Source organism: Patiria miniata, unplaced genomic scaffold (assembly GCF_015706575.1).
Source record: "Patiria miniata isolate m_02_andy unplaced genomic scaffold, ASM1570657v1 HiC_scaffold_18, whole genome shotgun sequence".
Lineage (NCBI taxonomy): Eukaryota > Metazoa > Echinodermata > Asteroidea > Valvatida > Asterinidae > Patiria > Patiria miniata.
Window position 1 is genome coordinate 17,875,422 of NW_024037056.1, and position 20,592 is coordinate 17,896,013.

The 20,592-nt window shown below is 40.3% G+C and overlaps 3 protein-coding genes across 6 annotated transcripts; 1 reads left to right on the forward strand and 2 right to left on the reverse strand.

Moving 5' to 3' along the window:
* Positions 1–569: 569 nt before the first annotated feature.
* On the reverse strand, positions 570–9,331 carry LOC119724984 (MFS-type transporter SLC18B1-like). Of its 4 annotated transcripts, none has more exons than XM_038196349.1 (14): positions 9,206–9,331; positions 6,404–6,680; positions 5,927–6,022; positions 5,392–5,465; positions 5,047–5,194; positions 4,743–4,811; positions 4,266–4,353; positions 3,976–4,112; positions 3,657–3,755; positions 2,910–3,001; positions 2,441–2,536; positions 1,329–1,403; positions 882–1,025; positions 570–691 (listed from the first exon to the last, which is right to left on the reverse strand). In XM_038196349.1, the coding sequence occupies exons 2-14, from the start codon at positions 6,674–6,676 to the stop codon at positions 607–609; spliced, it is 1,476 nt and encodes a 491-aa protein (XP_038052277.1). In that variant the 5' UTR covers positions 6,677–6,680; positions 9,206–9,331; the 3' UTR covers positions 570–606. The 4 variants fall into 4 exon arrangements, with proteins under 4 accessions (XP_038052277.1, XP_038052276.1, XP_038052275.1 ...); XM_038196348.1 differs by lacking the exon at positions 9,206–9,331 and adding an exon at positions 7,932–7,988; XM_038196347.1 differs by lacking the exon at positions 9,206–9,331 and adding an exon at positions 7,818–7,977.
* LOC119724985 (neuromedin-U receptor 2-like) lies at positions 8,974–13,948 on the forward strand. The gene is made up of 2 exons (XM_038196351.1): positions 8,974–9,574; positions 11,747–13,948. Exons 1-2 carry the CDS (start codon positions 9,211–9,213, stop codon positions 12,562–12,564), a joined length of 1,182 nt encoding a protein of 393 aa, XP_038052279.1. The 5' UTR covers positions 8,974–9,210; the 3' UTR covers positions 12,565–13,948.
* A 2,521-nt stretch (positions 13,949–16,469) lies between these two features.
* On the reverse strand, positions 16,470–19,985 carry LOC119724986 (IgGFc-binding protein-like). Its single transcript, XM_038196352.1, has 2 exons — positions 19,669–19,985; positions 16,470–18,043 (listed from the first exon to the last, which is right to left on the reverse strand). Exon 2 carries the CDS (start codon positions 18,040–18,042, stop codon positions 16,531–16,533), a length of 1,512 nt encoding a protein of 503 aa, XP_038052280.1. The 5' UTR covers position 18,043; positions 19,669–19,985; the 3' UTR covers positions 16,470–16,530.
* Between the last annotated feature and the right edge of the window lie 607 nt (positions 19,986–20,592).

Genomic DNA, 20,592 nt, shown 5'->3' on the forward strand with positions numbered 1-20,592 from the left:
AAAAATAAGCTACTTCTTCATACATGTATATAGAAGAAACTCGTTAATGTGTTTAATTTTAGTAGAGTCTACCAAAAATATTAAGTGGTATACAAAAATATTTGGGCCTAGACTGGGCAAGCTCGAGGGTTACTGGTACCATTTGTTCCAAATTAATAAACAGTTGGGGTTATAGGGGTCGGATCTAGTGATTGTAGCTAGGAAAGCTTGGTAAACTGCCACAGGGAGTGGGTTGGTATATGCTGGAAAACCGGTGAAACAATTTTGAGAGGAAAAAAAGCGCAAACAGAGTGAATTAGTTGGTGATCGTTTGCTCCCAGCCATATGTTTATGTTAAGTTTATTATTAATGTCACTCATTAGGGGGTTTCAAAGCTGGTCCCAGACCAATTTGGTCTGAGGGTCGTATAACGTACCGGTAGTCATTCGAGTCAAATTTTGGCAAAGGTGAGGCTGAAGGAAGTCTGTAGGGGAGACAGTCAGTCAGTCAGTCAGTAAGTCAATCCGTGAGATAGGAACAAAGATGATTGTGGCTGGCTAGAGAAGCATTTGGTATAAAATTGTGTAAAGTGAAGCGTCTTCTCTCAGCTGCTATAATGAACTCGCTTCACACATCATTTGGTATAAGTGGCACCTGTTCCTCGTCAGTTGTGTTAGCCTGCATTTCAAGCCGTGATCTCGGGACCCGTCTCCTGTAAGGTCACAAAATATGCATCATGAAATTCTGGTCTGTTGTCTGTGTGTAGCAAGTCTTAATTAGTAACTTAATACATAGCGACTCGAACCAATTAGACTCAATGTTTCATCAGCCATTCATTCATTACTTTGTGTTAGCTATTATGCAACCAATCAGGACATCTCCTTTTATTTCAGTGTACTAACCCTTTTCCACAACGATACTCCCAGACTCCAAACAGACACAGTACAATCATGACAGAGATTAAAGCACCAGCGAATATTGTAGTCGCGTAAGCGAATCCATAGACCTGCGTCAAAGCGCCCCCAAGCAAGGGCCCTACCAAGGACCTGTCCGTTAAAGGAAAATGTATACATGCATTAGGAATATGTGGCATCAGCTATATACAGTAACACCGTCAGAATTATCGGCAACAGTATCAGCAATAGTAACAGTCACGCATAAGCAACAGCAGCAGCAGTATCAACAGCTATTACGAAAGCAGGACAGACATAACAGCAGCAACAACAACATCAACAGCAGAAAAACAGAGCAGCAGCATTGGTAGCAAAAGCAACAGCACCACTTTCTATCCAAGCTCACTAAGATCCCCTTCATCCGGATTATCTACACAAACCAATCAACAAACTTACCCGAATGCAAATACACCGTTCCAGAGGCCAGCTATTATAGAAGTCACCCCAAGGTTGGTAGGAACACCATACCATCTGTTGAAGTAATTCATATATAAAATGCCTCAATAAGATGCAATGCATATTCATGAATGATTTTTTTTTAATTTCGTGTTCTTCCCTAACAAAATCAAATTGTCATCAACATTTTCATTCTGACTAATTGCTCCCTGTTTTCCTTTTCCATTGGCTGTCGTCGTTTGTAACTGCATGGACGTCGTGAAATAGTTCAAGGGGATATTTTCCCCTAAACTTTCTTCTGGGAAGTCCCACAAAGTATTTTGTGTTAGAAAAATAAACCATAACTTATTATTAAATTCGTCAGCATCAAGAAATATTTACATCATGCATTCTATACTATTGAAAGCATAGATACTATATCAAACTTAATATTGTAACGAATATTATGTAACAAAGTTGATATAACGTAAGTGGCACTCTCTTAAAACGACGCCATTTTTTCAGTACAATTAGAAACAGCGCATTATATTGAATCTTTTTTTCCCCACAACCTAAAAATAAAAGACTGACAAAAAATGTAATGCCTAAAGTAAGACGTGTAAGAACCCTACGTCAATAACCTTGGATTAACGCAAGTTTGTTTATGTACATGAAGTTATTCCACGAGTCAAAACTATTACCTAACAAAGATTGAGTTTTGCATTTCTACGTGGACTAACAACCATGATCTCCATGTTTAGAAATATTGATAGCTCATTGGCCAGTGTATGCTGTGCACATTTGAAGCTACGCGCTGGTTCCCAATCCTTCTATTCGAATATGGTACGGGAACCAGTATAACGGTACCACTCCCATCACCAGCAGTTTATAATAAAATAATTAATGCCATAAATGTTTTTAAACAAAATATTTCAGTCACACATAAATTTTTGGTAATTACAAAAGTGAATACATTTAATAAAAAGGTACAGATTGCTGTTAAATTAGAACAGAATTGTTTACAATTCCATTGTCATGGGACTGGACTGGTAATGTGGTGGACCGTGTTTTCACTTCCAACAGCAATGGGATATCCAGACTGTGTTTTTATAGGGATCAGTACAGGGACTTACTCTGCAGAGATGTACATGTCAACGAATGTCGGCATAATGAACAAACCCATCATAACGGTGCCAGTTGGAATAACAAGGATAGCTAGCAGCTTGGTCCTGCAGAAGAAAAAAACAAGTTCGGTTTCAGTTTCGAGGAAAAACGATCAGATATGGACTACAACTAGACAATAAAGATGTTGCCACTCTTTTGACTGATATATTATATTTTTTACAAAATCGTTATTTATGCATTGAGGAAATATGCGATTGCGTTATAAAATGCTTCCCCAAATTATGAAAGACAATAAGCCTAAACATTATTAAACCTTTTTATGAGATACGGCGGACACATAGGGGGCGCTGTTGGTTTGTATAAACTGTTTTGTATATTTAACCAAGTTTACCAAAAGCTGAATAGCGCCCTCCTTTTGTGTCCGCCATAATTTTCAATGGCTAAAATGAGATGCCGTAAACTACTGATTAAACTTACGAGGGTATTTTCAGCAGTTGCGACGGTCCAAGGAATAGGAAAAAGAGTGCGCTGCCAAATGCTCCAAAGACCATCATAATTCGTGTGGCTTTCTGAAACCGAAACAAACAACTTTTTCTCTAGGACCAAAATAACATTAAACGATCTATATAAACGAGGGACAGAGTACACGAGATGCAAGATATAAAATGTATCAGCCTCCACTCCAGGGGCGCGTGCTCGTTCCTTACGATCGCGCAAGGCATGATGGGAAACAACATGGCGCTGCAAGATCGTACCCACGGGGTACGAGGTTGAAAATGTATCACTTATTAATAGACGCCATTTTTTTCGCAATGAAGTGTGGGAGAAAAGTCAACACATTTGTTTTGGTTGCGCGTGATTAAAGTTTGGTATCTCTGTCTGAATGATATGAGGATGTTTGTGGGCTACTGTACGTACTGTACGATTCTGTCATTTTGTCACCATTGTTCAATAACAATGGCGATAATAACGGAAACGGAAACATCGTGAGTTGAAAAATTGTGCGACCGCCATTTTCCCACTGTCGTTGACATGACAATAGTTCAACTAGAGTCGTTCGCATTTAAACTTCAGTGCGCATGCGCTAGGTACGTCACGAACCAACCACTAACCACTGGTCCTTGATCGAACTTAATCCTACTTGCTTCGCGCTAAAATGGAATCACGTCTATGAAGATGATAGCAACTTAACTGGGTTTTTGATTTATTACTGCTCTTACGTACCTTTGCGTCTGCAACAGCTCCCCAAATCACAGAGGAAATTGCGTAAGATAAACCGAAACTTAGAAAGATGAAACTGATCTGCAACACAGTAAAACCAAGCTGTGGAGAAAATGGGGGGAAACATTAGGCTATACCAATCAGTAAATAATTGACGACAGTAAGGGAACTCGTAAGTGGGTACGTTAAGAAAACGTTATTGATACATGTACATTGAATATTCATGCATGGTCAATTTATAGAGCTAGAAATATCTTAAGCCATGACATCAAAGAAATATGTTGCTATTATGCGTGCATTATGGGTTACCATAGTAACGTACCTCTTTTAAATGAATCGGCACAGTTGGGACGAGGGATGTTAAGGAAATCGCTGCCACAAAGACAGCAAGTAAAGCCAACCAAATGGCTGGAATGCTCAAAACTAGAGTCAAGGGCCCAGACTCTTCCTTCTTTTGCCCTGATGAAAAGAAAACACACAACCAAGTCCAACTTTTTTTTAAGACCATAAATTTGAGTGAATGTTGGCCTATCTAAAATCGTATAAATAGATTTGTGTTAACAAGTTAACACATAATTTGAGGAGAAATCATTGGATCGTGGGGGAACGTACCCTGCTGAGGCAATAAGAAGAAATTGGCGATATCAATTGCAAGAACAAGCCCTCCCAGAGCGAAGAACGGAAACCGGAAGCCTCCTGCCTTAAAAAACACACACCACACACAAAGAATAAATCAAGTGTTTCGAACAATTTTATTTAACCAGCGCAACTATTTCAACCACTTCAGCAAGTGTATTTACAGATAACCAGTGCTTCATCGACCTTGAACTGAAATAGTCCATATCTGAGCACTTTGTATTAATTAACGACACCATTTTGGAGTGTACATGTTGCCTTTACATAATTTATTGAATTGTTAACGTTGAAGCAATTCAATTAATTGCTACATTAATGGAGATATAAATAAAATCACTTTAATATGAGCGTCCTCATTCGATGAAAAATATAATCAATACATTTATCTTGGGTTTTGCCCTCTATAGGCCTACCCATTTAAAAATAAAAGAAAAATTGTAAATGTGTACTTACATCATATAACAGACCACCAATTGCTGGTCCAATTGCATATGCCAGCCCTCCGGTCATCTCAATCAAGCTCTGTTAACAAACATGTAAACAACTGATGTCACACCAATCTTATATACACTGATCTAACACTGATCATACGCTAATGTTAATCTGATCTCACACTAAATCTCACATCAAGATTACACTGATCTCTAAACCGATCTCACACTAATTAACCAACACTGATTGTTACACCGATCTCACACCAATCTTTAATACACCGATATACTACTGATTACACACGGACTGCCCTTCAGCGACTTACCACTGCAGTGCCGACATTCTCAGGAAAGGTAAACGCCACAATGGCCGCTGACGCAGTTTTTGTAGCCGAGCTTCCAAGCCCTTCCAAGAGCCTTATGGCAAAACTGAACGCAGTGAAAGTTGCTCTGGTTGGCATGTCAACAATAAACCTGCAAAAATCAAATTTTCATAGATTATTGATTTTCCCCCAAGAAATTACACATAGGACTAATATTTTGAAGTGGATCATTGAAGCGCGGATCCTCTACATAAAGATAATTAACGACTTCCCAAATTTCTGGTATGACACTTGCGCGTCGTGCTCGCGTGCGCGCCTGGCGCATGTTTCAACCAAGAGATCTCTCACCCAAACAAGACATTGCATCCACCGGTGACGAAGGCTCCTGCCAGAAAAATAAACCGAGCTCCAAAAACAGGAATCTAAAAAGAAAAAACAAAGCAAAGTAGGCCCGTTCATGCGAAAAAAAGTCTCGAAATGTGAAAATATATTGTGAAGAACACCAATAGATAATAATGATGTAAAATGTCTGTTAAAGTTAATTCAAAGTATTTGACAGTACACAAAATTCCCAAATGTAAATCGAAAACCGGTGACTATTGATAAATCTTATCTCACATAAAACTAGTTGAATGCTTATGGTCAGAAGAGGGCGCTTTACATCCTGGTATTATTGAGAAAAGTCCTCTGCACAGCATTGCAACAGTGCCCCTCCGGATTTAAATGTTCACACGTTCATTAACTTTAACCCTCAGGGGTGCATTTATATGCAGAATCGTGTTGAACTGAGCATGGTTTTAAACAATGACATGTACACTAGACATGAGCTGAATAGACCAGGTCGCAAGAACGCCATGTTGACGATAAACAATTGAGAACCTACAAATTTGCCCCAAATTGGTGACCCAATGCCTGTAGTGAGGGCGAATGCGCTAAACACGAGTCCAATTACAGTCTGGTTCATCCCTTTCGCCTTTGCCTGTTAGATGTAAAAAAAAAAATAATAATAATAATAATAATAATAATTATAACAAATAGACCTAACAAGAAGTCAGAGTTTCAGTTTTTCTCAGATTATTTTTTTAACTCAGGAAAACATTTTTTTCCGGGGATATCGAAATTCAGAATGTATGTAAATGGTGCAGAATTACACAAATTGATTAGCTAGATGTATATTCCGCTAAGGAGAAATTCCTTTCAAAAAAATTAGTAATCAGTAAGTATTTTGGGGAAAACGTATATTTGGGTAAAGTTATTTATAAAGCAACAAGCGGATCCCAGGGTGTGGTACACTTTTTTTCTGTGTATACTACCTTGATGGGGTAAAAAAACAGAAATATGGACCGTTTGGGATACTCACCTCAATGGGGTAGAAAACTGAAATTATGGAAGCGGCCATCATGTTTGACAGTGAAGCCATCATAGCGCTGGCAAAAGTGGCTTTCTGGTGGTAGGTGAACTTCGTTCCCGCCGGTTTCTCCTCAGATCTTTTGTCAATGTTGTCATTTTCTTCGTCAGCTCTATCCTTATTGGCCAAAGACGACGTGGGCGGGGCGCCGTTGGGAGGAGTTTCTCCGCTTGAATTTACATATTCTATCGAAGGCGAAGCGTTAATTTCAACCTTGTTTTCCATGGTTCTGACAAAATAAGTAGGAATGCAAAAACAAAAATCCGTTTTTAACTTGGAAGAAAACAACAACAAAAGCCTTCATTAGGTTGATTCACTGAACTGTAGGCCTATTCTTTAACGTCTTTACGGTAAGATTTGGATTTCCATGGCGTGAGGTTAAACCTCATGTACAGGAAATTCACAGCGCTTCCTTTATTGAATTCTTTGATGACCTTGATGAAAGCGCGGTTAAAGGGAAAATACATCATTTGCAAACATCAAAAAATAAAACTACCAAATCATTTTGAAATACCTTGCTGGACTGTTAGTGAATGACAGTGTAAAGCATCCTGTAAAATCATGGCACCTGGTATACTGCCATTTTCAAGAAAAGTGGTATTTTTGTATCAATTTCCAACGCTGATCGGCCGATCAGCGTTGGAAACAACTGGCTTTTTTTCAAATACTGGCCCCAATTGACCATCGCACTTGTTTGCAATCGATTACAAACCTATGAACGGGTACGAGCCAGCTAGACTGGTTCCCTGACCTTACAATTCCACAATGTATGTAAACTGCTCTGTTTCTTCTTATATGGAGTCAGGGAACCAGACTACAGGAAAATGATCGTTTTTCTTGTTTTTACAGCTTTTTCGAACCCAAAACCTCAAAAAAGTCAGTGTAACTATATTTGCTATATATTTCCAACCCCCCAATTCCATCCATTTCTGAAAATTACAGCAAAAGCAAATGATGTATATGCCAAGGAAAAGGAAACCTCTAGCACACCCCGAAGGTTTTGTGTACAATGTGCTGTGTAGAAACATATGTTAGATGTCTGCCTACGGTACCGGGCATTATTCAGTGCTAGCTGGGAAGGTTACAGACTCTGTGGAGGGGATGTGGCGATCCCCCCCCCCCCCCCCCCCCACGGCAGCATACGAGTCTGGCCCAATCGCTATCGAAAGAGAGATGGACACATAGGTTCGTCCCCTTTACTTTTTTACACAAATAACATACTTCAGGATACTACAAACAGTTCCATTCATGAAATATAGAGTTAATTGTCTGTCTGAATGCATTGATGTATTAAAGGTTTATCAAATAACTAGCTGTCTACAGTGCTCTACAAACAATAGATAATTACTGACAACTATATACGTACGCTACATGGGAACGACAGGATTGTTGTCCTCTATTCGTTATCCTGCATGGAAGTGGGCGCAATGAATAGGTGGTTGACTTTTGTGTCGTGTTATTCTCATTCAGACCAACGTACCTAGGCACAATTGCAGACTACCCCGCCACTCGATCTATCCACCTCGTAGCCGGCTACGAGGTCACGGCTGATTGACCTCAATAAACATTCTCAGCGCTACTTATATGTACTATGCGTCATGCTCCATTGCACTCCCACTTCGTGACCGCGTAGCCGCCAACAGGGTAGTTGGTTTGACCTGCCCGCACACTAAAGGGTGCACGCCTGTAAATAGACCAAAAATCCGTCCGCCGAGCTCATAAATAAAAGTTATACCCTCAAAATATTCTATATTAGAGAGTTCTGAGAACCATGGAATTGGGGAATTGAAGACATGTGGCACTGAACCTCTGGCCTGGACTTGGAGCTTCAATTCTGAGCATTTTGGATGCAATCTGGCCCGAAAGTGGCGCTATTTAGCCATGTTGTGGAGGGATTCTTTTCAAAATGGCTACTTTTCCAGTTCGGGAAACATCATTCGTTTTAGGGGTGTTCTTATTTGGGTGAGAATATCTCAAAAAGTCAATGGTCAACCCACCCAAAATTGAAAAGAAAATGAAAGATGACATGTTGATCATCATTTTTCTGTGCAGCTTGAATACCTGTGAGAGTTCTGAGTATTTTTAAATGAATTTTGAAGTATGGACATTTAGCACTAGTGTCTATGGGAATTTATTTGCAGGCGCGCACCCATAACTGTTGTATGTTGAAGCGTACGTACCGCTTCATAATGAATATGAAATAGTACTATGAAAGAAACGCAATCCACACCACGCACAACCGGTTAGTCTGAACCTTGTGGCTCACGTTGCATTGAATAAACTATAATTGTTAAACCATTGCAGCTATGACGTCACACTATAATTAAAAGTGTGGATTCGGAACTACGAGCCTGTTACACTGGTCACAACGTGTGGATTCGGAACGACGAATCTTTAGTAACGACCCAACATACAGATTTCTATGACCGGACCTGTTGTGTTGTTCCCTGTATACGCCCTCAAGCGCATTACTGGACCAAGCCCAGTCTTACGTGGCTTTCTTGGCTGTAGGTAGCTTTCCATCACTTAACTCATCACTCATCACTTAAATTCTGATGGGAGGCAGGCTGGCTCTAAACAACAGACGCACATACACTGGGGATAGCCTGAGTGCTTATCAAGGACATATTTATGATCGTCAACTGATTAAATAGGCATTGTCTTAGTAGGGGGCTCATGAATACGAACCCGGGATTCCCGGGTTCGCGAAAGCCACATTAGACTGCGCTTGGTCCAGTAATGCGTGGGTGATACCTTTAATGCCCATTTCGATCCTATCGCGTATGGGGGAAAAGTCAGGTAATAGTGCCTGGAAGACGCAGTGGACGACTACAGTTGGAGACATGATGGACGACACGTTTGCCTACGATGACCAGCAACCCGTCTGCTCGATACCAGACGCGCCGATTCTCAATCTTTCGGATCCCAGTATCGCAACTCGCTACGAGTACAACTCGGTTCAGAGCGCCCTTGTCACGATCATCTACCCATGCATTTGCCTATTCGGTATTCTGACTAACTCGATATTTCTGCTGACGGTTATTCGGGTGCCACACATGAAGAACATAACCAACATCTACCTGAGTAGTCTGGCTGTATCGGATATCATGTTCCTGATAACAGGTGAGATGATATCTTTTTACTTGATTAGTTCTACATCCATGAGTTTGCCAATGGGGTGGCTGGGATGTTGGAGTCCAATGTGTTTTCAGGGAAGGGGGAGGGTATAGATCAGGTGTAACACTCAACGCGTAAAAGACCAAAAGTCCTGAAGTTATTAATCAATATTTGTAATTATTGATTGAAGACGTTATTCAGGGAACTTCAGGAAAATTGCAGGTGTTTTTTTTGCCAATGTGTCAGTCGAGGGAGGGGCCGGTTAGCCATCCAAAACCGCCCCTGGGATCCGCCCATGATATCAAATTAATTTGTAGATGAATAAAATAATGCATTTTCCTAATTCCGCAAACTTTATATTGATTACTGTATGTTTTTGCCGTTCAATTTAAACACAATTAGCATTCCATTAGCTTCAGAGTCATTCCGTTAGCGCGAATTTGAATGATTGAAGTTCAGATTATAGTTCAAATATATATAAACAGAACATTCCATTTAGTTTTTCAAGCATGCAATCGGGAAAATACAGCAATCGACTTAAGTACTGCGCTCATTCGAATTGAAACTATCTGCGAAGAGCATTCGAATTTGAAGCGAGAACATGTGGTCAAATGAACTCATCGATGGGCAAACATTTTCGACATTTTGGCAATGAAATTCATAATATACCATTTCTGGAAAATTATCACAGAAAATTGAAAGAATCTATAATTCCAAGAAGAATTCAACATTGATAGAAAATATTGTTTCATTGAAGGAATATAAAACCACGATGAAAGAATAGATGCCTAAGAAAATAAACGACAGCTCGAAATAATAAAAAATAATAAGTGCAAATGTCTAGTGAAGGCTTTTGTTTTCATTGCCAGGCCCGGATTAAGTGTTTCGTAGGCCCTAGGCACCAGTTTTCCGTAGGCCCTACTCCGCCCTTGGTACCAGCACCAAATTCATGTTGATGCTATTTGATCACTGTACAAATCCAGCCAGGTCCTTGCTCTAAAATCCTGTTGCCAACAAGGGCGTCAATCGCTTCTCAAAAATGGGGGGGGGGGGGGGGGGGGGGTGGGTGTGCACATAACATGTGAATCTTGATCAGAACTAATGCGAGTGCGAAGCCTAAACTGCTTCAAGGGCGGATCCAGAACACAATTTGTGGGGGGGGGGGGCCAAAAAATTTTGGTCCCCCCAAAAAGTGTGTCAAAAAATTACGGCGTGGGGTTCGGGGCCCGCTTAAGGGCCCCGGAAATTGTTTGGATTCTAGATGCTCTGTGGTGCGATCTGAGGCAATTTCTGACCACTTTAACCAATGTTTTTTGAGGAAAAGATGGTGGTGTACTCATTGCCTGCCTTTATTACGACGTCACGTAAAAAAAAAAAAAAAATGGTTTCGTTTTTTTTTTGGGGGGGGGGGGGGGCATGGCCCCCTTTGGCCCCCCCCCCCCTGGATCCGCCCTTGAACTGCTTTGGGTTGGGCCGAACAATTTTTGGATTCTGAATTTAAAACGCTCTGTGGTGCGATCTGAGGCAATTTCTGACCACTTCAACCATTTTTCTTTGCAAAAGATCATCATTTAAACATCATGCTCGAGTTTGGATTATCCGTCCCCCCCCCCCCTCCGTTAAGCTCCCACCTTAATGGCAAATGAATAACATAAATTATACACCAACACGACGAAATAATAAAATGAAATGCTGTACCGCATGTGTAATGGCTGTCCTAATTGGTTTTAATGGACACTCGCCGTCGCGCAGTTTTCAAGAAATAATGCTTAAAAATTCAAGGTCCAAGAAAAAAATTAAACAGGAACGTCACCACCCAAAACTGATGTTAAACAAAAGCTGCATCAATTTGTTCCAGCTCAGTAGGTACATTATAGCTTCAAGGCAATCCTGAAAATCCTGTTCTTTGGTTATTCAAAGCCGGTATACGCTTTCGCTGTTGGAGACTTACACGAGTTATATGCATTGGATATATAAATATACTTAGTTCAAAATTCAGTTGTATGTAATCTGTTCCGCTGATCATTTTGCGTGTTAATTTAAAGGAATTGTTTTAATAAGTAATCAACAAGATGACACAAAGTAAGTTAAGAGCCAGAATTAACTCAATTCTCCAATAGATATTGGTAATTGTATGTGAAGTCTTTTTAAAATTGCCTCGATTTTTTGTTCCGGCAGGTACTGGCTTTGGCCTTTGGAGGTACCTATCCACACCAGTTATTTCGGATTTTTCTTTTCTTGGTGGGGTCCACGGCTGTTTAATCACACAAGTTCTGAACAGTACACCTTTTTATGCTTCGACTTTACTTGTAACAGTCGTTGCGGTAGAAAGATACCTTGCCATCTGCCGACCAATTCATCACCGGAAAATCAACTCCAGAGGGCGTGCCTTTGCCTTAATCGCTGTGACTTGGGTGGTAGCCTTATGTTGTGAGGCTATGCTCTGTCCAACTGTCTCTGATTATACTGTGAAATGCGTTATATGGCCCAACGACGACTATTTCATGGAATTTCCTCAAACCATCGGTGGCTGTTTTTACCCGGCGCTGTGGGCCCAGATTCTGACGGCTTTTGCATTAATCGTTCCAAGCCTGCTGGCTATCTTCGTCACCTTCATCTTGTACATTTTGATTGTGCGAAAGCTCAGCAAGCGGATTCACAAGGCACCCAGTGAACAGACGTCGAATCGCGCGAAGTCTCGTCGCACTCGAGATCATGTTGCTAAGATGCTGATTACCGCTGGTACCGTGTTCTACATCCTCCTGACTCCTCGCACAGTAGTGACCATTTATTACTACATTAAGTCTTTCGCTGGTACCCCGGGGCTTCCCCCGGGTGTAGAGTTTATACTCTTCACTTCAACCAACATACTTCTATATGTTAATTCTGTGACAAATCCTATCATGTATGCGTTTTCAAACAAGCGTTACCGAACGGCTTTTATACAAGCTTTTTGTCCGGGTTCAAAAATGATTAATGTTTCTTCAAGTTCCTGAACAAGTCACGTTTTTTTTGCCGTTAAACGTTGCATCATTCTGAAATGCGATGCTAGAGTTCATTCTGTACCGTAATTTTAGGGTGTTTTGAGCAGGTTCTTTTAGGACACAATTGAGCATAGAAATTGACAGGATTGAGATGTGAACCCTTCACCTAATATTTTGGCGCTCTACCAATCTTTAATTAAACGTCCTGCCCTTTCATTTATTTTAATAGCGATTATTTGTCGTTTTCTTGACAACGGGTGCCATCTGAATTTTAACGAATAAGATTCAAAGTGACTGTTTATGCACATGGTTGCTGTCTGGTCGTATATAGAACCTAGATTCTTTGTAAATTTCGTCAAAGAAAATAACACACGTTTATGAATCAGCATAGCGTTATGGGATTTGAATGTTTCTGCTCGGACGTTTTAAGGTACTTTTAAATTGGTGTTTCGCCCACATCCAACACAGTTTTCTGTATGGACTGCCCATATCCAAAATCAAAAAAAGAGGCAGGAACATTTTAGGACATGATAATGGAAACACACGTTTAAGTAGTAAACGTTTAAGGAGACTTTAAAGCCCCTTTTTATAACGTTTAGCCAACACTTTACAAAAGCTACAGTCTGCCCTGTAAAATGGGGCACGACAGGAGAAGCATGGAACATTGCCTCAATATCATCATCAAGCGTATCAAAAATATCGAATGCTATCAATAATCAGTGAAACGCCACTATAACGAGCACGATGCGGTCCACAGAAAGTGCTCGCTATATAGTGGTTGTTCGTTATACTGATTGTGCATTATAATAGAATTCACTATTTCGGGAGCCCGTGGGGAAGTTCGTTATAACCAAATGTTCGTTATAGCGGCGTTTCACTGTATAAAGTATTCTGGTTAACCTTTACAGGAATTGAACTCCCTGACTGTTTTTATCACGGTTTAAGACTTATCTTTTTAATGAGGATTTTGTTTCCTTTTAATTGATGTGCTTGGTATTACAATTTTAATATTATACTTTAATTACACCTTTGGATCGACGGGTTGGCCGGCTGGTGGGTTTGCTCGTAGTCTGTTTGTTGGTCGTTCGGTCGTTTGGTTGGTTGTTGTGTTCGGCTGGTCATGTTTTCTAGTTTTGGTGGTCGGACTATCTCTACTTCTGTTAATCTTTTAGTGTGTAGCTTTGAATGTTTTTAACTTTTAACCTTTACCTTTTAACTTTTGGTTTAGTTTTGATGGTTTTAACTTAATTGTACTGCGTATATGAGCAAAACTGATTTGAATATATGGCGTTAAATAAAATGTTATTATATAATAAGAACTAAGTAGGTATACATGTAGTTACCGACTTTTGAAAAATTTTAATCATTAAACTGGGTATGTGATCAAGTACACGTATAATTATGATGGATTGGTGCTTTGTGCATGTGTCTTTGTGTAGAAACATCCTCGATTCTTTGTAAAATAAAACTTTTCTTTCACAAATTGTGGTTTATTTTAAAATAAAACTATTTCGCATGTTAGGGTCCCATTTTCAGGGGTAGTATCCAAGATGGTCGAGATACTTTTCACATCCAACCCCACTTCGCTAAGGCCAGTGTGGAAGGAAATGTTGTGCCCGCAATATTCTGTCCTCCGGTCAGATTTGCCAGGATGATGTGTCCCCATACAGTTTCTCCTCGGTAATGGTGCCCCTCTTCAAATGAGAAGGTACGACATCTACATTATTTTAATATTTAAAAAGTAGTGAGGATAATGTCTGCTATCTTTTTAAGTAGATCCCCTGCACGAGGCGCCCAAACATATAATTAGGATTTCAAATCACCAAGAAGAAACACAGCGTCTACTTTTGTGTATCACATGTAGTCATGCATAGAGGAGCATAGATATGTCATCTGTGCAGGGCTCACTTACTCAGATCACCTTTAATCAGTAAGGGGTTTACCACAGTATTACAGTTTTGAATAATTAATGGAAATCGACCGATTCAAGAAAATCAGGTCGGGAAAAGACTTGCAGATACACCAAGTCTAATGTCTTTAATAATAAAGAAAGTTGGTTTGATTTTGAGAAGTAAAAACCACAGATAATGTAGGAAATTTCAAAACGTAAATAACCCAACGGTCAAAGTAAAAGGGACTCAGCCAACAAATTCCTACAATTTCGCACCCAAAGGTCACTTTTTCCTTAACAAAACACGCATTGTAAACCAATCCCATAGATATGGGTGACTGTACGCTTTACAAACTACTAGAATATGACGGATTCATTTAGAAAAAAACCCTTCCCACTGTCGCAATTTTGCTCTCAAAAATACAATTTATCAGAGGGCAGGGACCTGTAAAGAAACGTACCTGCAAGTCCTACTAAAATACAGGCACCTTTGTTGTTGATAGGTCATTGACGAGGTTAAAGGCATATAGAATCATTTGCTTTTTTGCCTTCAATATTAACGCCATGCACTCAACAATAAAGAAAAACGTTCAAAACTGTGGAAGTTTCAGCATTCACAACCCTCCAAGGTGTTTGAGACACATCAAATTGAAGCTTATTTTATCATCTTTCATTTTCCGTTCATTTTTGGGGGGTTTATTTATTTATTACATTTCTTTACCCAAGGTGTGCCCAAACAGTTTAAAACCATTGGAGCCCTGTTTCGATTGGGGCCCTGCATACACTACTAATGTTTATACACACATGTACAAATACAATACATTACAAATACAATACACCACAATGAAATAAAATAAAAGCCTACAAGATTACTGCATGATCGTAAAGCAAATATTATAAATATTTTACAACATTACAAAGAAACATATACAGTTTGAAACGACATTGCTAAGGTGATTTAAGTTTACACGAGAAATTTTGGACATTTCTTGTGACATCAGCAAAATATACATATATTTCTATACATTCGCTGATTATGGGAGGGGTGAAAAACCCGTGAAAAACCAAACCAATCCAATCCAATGACTTTTGGGAGAAAATCCATCCAAAGATGACCACCCTTAAAGCAGGCCTGAAGCCATCGCTATTTTGAACGGACGTCTACGCTCAACTGCAAAATATAGCCATTTTAGTGCTAGTCTGGTTCCAAGACCAAAAGACTCTGACTATCCTGATGAATCTTAGGTCAGGCAGCCTCCGTGGCTAAAAATAAACATGACGACATTGGTGGCCCTTTTTCAAAGCTCGGCTTCGTTTCCGATTTCGCTTTATCGCTTGTAGCTTTTAATGTTCTGATCAAATTTTTAAATAAATCACTTGTTTCGTAATATCATACAGTTATGATAATACAGTTTGATGTTTCTGTAAGATAACATTGACTAATGTTGATCTGGAATCTTCAAAATTAGGCACCCAAATAGCACTGTTAGCAGGCGGAGCCGAATGAAGACCGAGTTTTGGGGATCTCAGTAACGGTCGTCAAATTCAAAATTGTACATGACGCAGCAAAAAGTTCGCCCATACGATCCGAGTATATTTGATGTACAAAATCGTCGTTGAATTTCAAGTTTTCTAAATGAAAGCAACGAATATTAATTATCAACTCATTTAAAATAAAATTAATAAGCAATTAGCAGTAAATTAAACCTATATTATATACTCGGAAATACTCGGGCGCTATCCGATTGTCGACGAAACGACTTCGGCAAACTTCGGAAATGTTCGGAAAAAGGAGGAATTCCTCCCCTTTTAGTCACGTGACGTAAATTGTAATACAATGTATTACCGGAGGCTACCGGACCTAAGATTCATCAGGAATAGTCAGAATCTTTTGGTCTGGGAACCAGACTATTTTAGTGCCTAATTTCACCACATTTCATACTTATACGCGCTCGCAGTCCTCTGCACGACTAGCAGCCTTCTTTTTTTCCAATCTTCAAGTTCACGGCCCCCAAAATGCTCTAATACCGGAGACTGTGAGGGCCTGCAAATTGTGATTTGGCCGGCGTAGGCAATTTTGGGCCTACTTACAGGTCTGCACCCCTAAAGCGCCGCCATGAGAATGTCGGTTTATTGTTAGTGTGCGAACGACTTCGAAAATTATACCCAATGCATTTCTTACATTTTTTTCTGTCCGTAGTGGTAGGACTAACTGTAGTAGTCTCTGGAATGTCAGGACATGTAGAAGTCAACGGCAAAACCAAACCGGCAGCATAAGCGTAGGACAAATATTCTTCGTAGCCATAGACAACGGCTGTGAACGATGACGACTGGGGATCTGTTTGCTCGACAAAGTAGACCCCTCCACCTTTGGGTAGTTCAACAGTGATTGATGTGTAGTCGGTATGAGGTACAGGACTTTCATGTACACCGGTTCCAGTAATTGGAGAGCCATTAATAGTCAGAGTTGAACGAGAATCACTTTTCACAACAATATTAATGTAATTGAAGAAACCATTCGGATCGTGTCCAGCGTTGGCAGGTGTCAGGAAGCCAACTTCGTAGCCGAAGTGCTGGACTGCGGGCACCTGTGTCAAAGACGGGTCGACTACTATGTTGTTGATGGACGCCAACTGCTGCATGACGAGGATTGGCTGGCTTGCCGATATGAGTCCGGAACCACTCAGACTCCCCTGCCAGAAGTCTCCAGGTTCTAGTGATATATCTTCGTATCCCGGGATGGTGAGTGTGGTTTCGTTACAGTAAGCGACAATTCGGTAGGTGTTCTCATCGTCACTCCGGGCCGCGGTGTAGATGTGCTCCTTTCCCCAGCTCCTGACGGGAACGAGCTGCTCTACCAGCGTGTCGCAGAATGTACCCGGTTGATTTGCACAGTGATTGCCACTAAACGCAGCAACCGGTTTGTCAGTTTGAATGATACTTCCTGTTAAGTCATCGGGGGAATTTTTTCCGGCCCAGATGTGAACCGATTCCAGTTTATTTACCATGAACTTTACAATGTCACCAGCAAAGTAAGTCTGTCCTTCGAATGATGTGCCACCGCGTAAAGTAACCTGAACCGAAGTGGAATCTTCAGTACCAATGACGGCAAACTGTGACGAGATCAAAGGCGCAGCCGTAACCACTACGTACTGCTGACCAAGGCTATTTACGGGTATACCAAGAAAGCCGTCGGTTGTAGTTCGCTGGTTTAGAAATCCGTGCACTGATATCTCATTTGAAGCAACGATCTCAATGGCTTTCAGGCTACGCTCACTGCCCAACATCGTGAACTCATCGGGGATGTCAGTCTGTTGAGATCCCCTAGGCTGAAGGATCAGGTCTTCAGTGAACGGTGACCCATCTATCTGAAAGTTGCTGCTCATGTTGACCGTTGTCAGCTGATCACTCATTGTCGATATGAAAATAGATGGCCGCCTGGTGTTTTGGTATACAACTAGGTTATCAGTGAAACCAATGATAAAGTGTTTACCTTGAGTTTTTCCCGAGCACTGCGCAACAGCTGACGCTGGTTTCTCGGGAATGGCGAAGAACAAGACTACCACACACAAGATGTGATGTGCCAATGAATGATCCATACTATAAAGCAAAATTAGAAATTGAAGAGAAAAATCTTCAGAAATCAAAGTAGACCTATACAGTGTATTTAAGCAATCTGTAAAAATATTTTATACCTAACTGTATAGTTCTGTGGTAGTCAATATCAATGCTTGCATGCATTTAGTGACTTGCAGATACGATATTCGTGTGTTAAAATATTGCACGCTGGGGGGGGGGGGGGGGATGGTGTCCGACCTCTCCCCCCCCCCCCCCCCCCCCCCCCTCCTGCATACGGGCATTATGCAGTAAATATGGCTTGTTGAGGCAGCTTGTTTTTGTTCTTCGATTTCATTGCCATGAAATGACTGAGAATATTACTAATAGGATCACGGTCCATCGAAAGGTTATATTCAAAATATCGGTACCCATTTATACCACTACAGGAACGAGACAAGTGGGGTAAATTGGCTTGCCCAAGTAAATGATGAATTATTATCAGCAGTTAAGATCTTGGACGTAATTGTGGGCTTTTCACAATTTTATTTAATATTCACCAAACGCTGATAAAAATTGATAAAAGTAAAAAATGTAAAAGTTATAAACTTGAACACTGTCAATCAAAATGGCTTCATCTGAAAGGCAATTCACTAGATTTTCATTGATATCTTATTTGCATCTCTTCAGTCAAGGATGACAGAGTACACAATTGATTTCGAAACAAAGGCCAATAAACCCCTGTTTCTAAGTTTGCAGAAGGAGTAGTGAGTTACATTTGTAAGCTGTCAGCTGTGAATTGAGCTGTCAAAAAGAATGTGCATTCGCAGTGGATTATTTATTGAAGTGAATTATTTATTGAATGTTAGTAAGACATTCTTAAAGTGTTTGAGTATAAATGGAATAATCGTGTTTCATGATTAAATCAATCATTTCAAAGTTTCGATGTTATGTAGTCATGATTAAAATAACAACTACACATAGGCCTACCTATTGCAAAAATGTACTCAAAACATAGCTTGGGCGTTGCCCAACTTGGCATGGCTTTGGCTATGCCCAGTTGAAGCTGTTTTTAACATTTTTGAAATTGGATTGCTAGTTTGTGATGAAAACAAAATCCTTGGAATGATTAATTATAAATCTCCTATTAACGCACTGTCCGCAGCAGCGACAGCGCATTCATTATATAGTTTAACTCACCACTTCTTCAGAAAACTTGGAAACAGGGTTTATTGGCCTCTGTTTTGAAATCAACAGTGGTGCTCAGTCATACATGACTGAAGAGATGCAAATAAGATATCATTGAAAAGCTACAATGAACTACCCTTTAAGGTGGAGCCACTGTGACAGTTTCAAGTTTATAACTTTTACATATTAACCCAATTTTTTGGATTACCTTCATGATTTTGATGCACACTGTAGATGTACATGTACATGTAGTGCAATTTACTCGGGTGAGAGGGACAAAATGTTAGGTGAAGAAAGTTCTGGATACTTCGCGCTGAAGTTTCACTTTGAACTGCCTTGGAATGGACAAAATAGGTATGGTTGCGAGGACCAGGACAGTGAACGTGGATTCATCGAAAATCAAATTCATACCATCTTTCAACAATCTATTAGTCCGATATTAATCCTGTTAGTTTCACGGTAAGCTAAATAATTCGCATTACCTGTTTGTTGATTGTCACGTCTGCTCTGATTACGTCTTGGTGGATGTCTGTAAGCCAGATTGAACTTCCTAGTGACCCATCGGTATACCTGCAATAAACTTAAATCACATGCAGGTGGGAATTGATGGCACGTGATGGTACACAAAGCCTTTAGAAAACGTAGTTTATCAAAGGCTGTATTATTGTTATTGGCTAAATGACCTCAAATGAACATCAACAACACTGAAAAATTCCTGGCTATACGCCACTGATCCACAATAACTGCCACAGCGTATCTCATATTCTTTGTTCGTGATTAGGAAAAAAAGGGAGAAAGAAAAAAGTTTGACCTAGGTTTATCACGAACAACAACTGCGCTGGATTTTGAGTGCCCAGGTCAAGGCAGTCGTCGATTGTGTCCGTCATGGTGTCTGAATTTTATAGCACGATTCGAATTGTATAGCGGAAAAGTTCTTTTTCTTTTCAGAATCGAGGCCCCATGAAACCTTGTCGCCCCCCAGTCGCCCCCCCCCCCCCCACACTGAGATTTTGAGTTTCTAAAAAAATTATCATTGATCTACATGACGCCCCCCATGAAATGTTCCAGCCCCCCCCCCCCCCCCCCCCCCACTAAAAAATTACTGGCTATACGCCACTGATCCACAATAATTGCCACAGCGTATCTCATATTCTTTGTTCGTGATTTGGAAAAAAAGGGAGAAAGAAAAAAGTTTGACCTAGGTTTATCACGAACAATAACTGCGCTGGATTTTGAGTGCCCAGGTCAAGGCGCAGTCGTAGATTGTGTCCGTCATGGTGTCTGAATTTTATAGCACGATTCGAATTTTATAGCAGGTACCAGCATTTCAAAGGGCTAGGGGTTACCAAGGGCGATTCCGCAACGTATCTCAAACGCCTTGGAGAGTTGTGAGTATTTCAAAAGAA

Excerpts from the sequence above, each read along its gene's own strand:
- LOC119724984 (XM_038196349.1), bottom strand. The coding sequence starts at position 6,676 with ATGGAAAACAAGGTTGAAATTAACGCTTCGCCTTCGATAGAATATGTA. Across the intron at positions 2,537-2,909 it reads CAACTGCTGAAAATACCCTC|GACCAAGCTGCTAGCTATCC; the intron begins GTAAGTTTAATC and ends TTTCTTCTGCAG. Across the intron at positions 1,026-1,328 it reads AACGGTGTATTTGCATTCGG|GTCCTTGGTAGGGCCCTTGC; the intron begins GTAAGTTTGTTG and ends TTTAACGGACAG.
- LOC119724986 (XM_038196352.1), bottom strand. The coding sequence starts at position 18,042 with ATGGATCATTCATTGGCACATCACATCTTGTGTGTGGTAGTCTTGTTC.
- LOC119724985 (XM_038196351.1), top strand. The coding sequence starts at position 9,211 with ATGCCCATTTCGATCCTATCGCGTATGGGGGAAAAGTCAGGTAATAGT. Across the intron at positions 9,575-11,746 it reads TATCATGTTCCTGATAACAG|GTACTGGCTTTGGCCTTTGG; the intron begins GTGAGATGATAT and ends TTGTTCCGGCAG.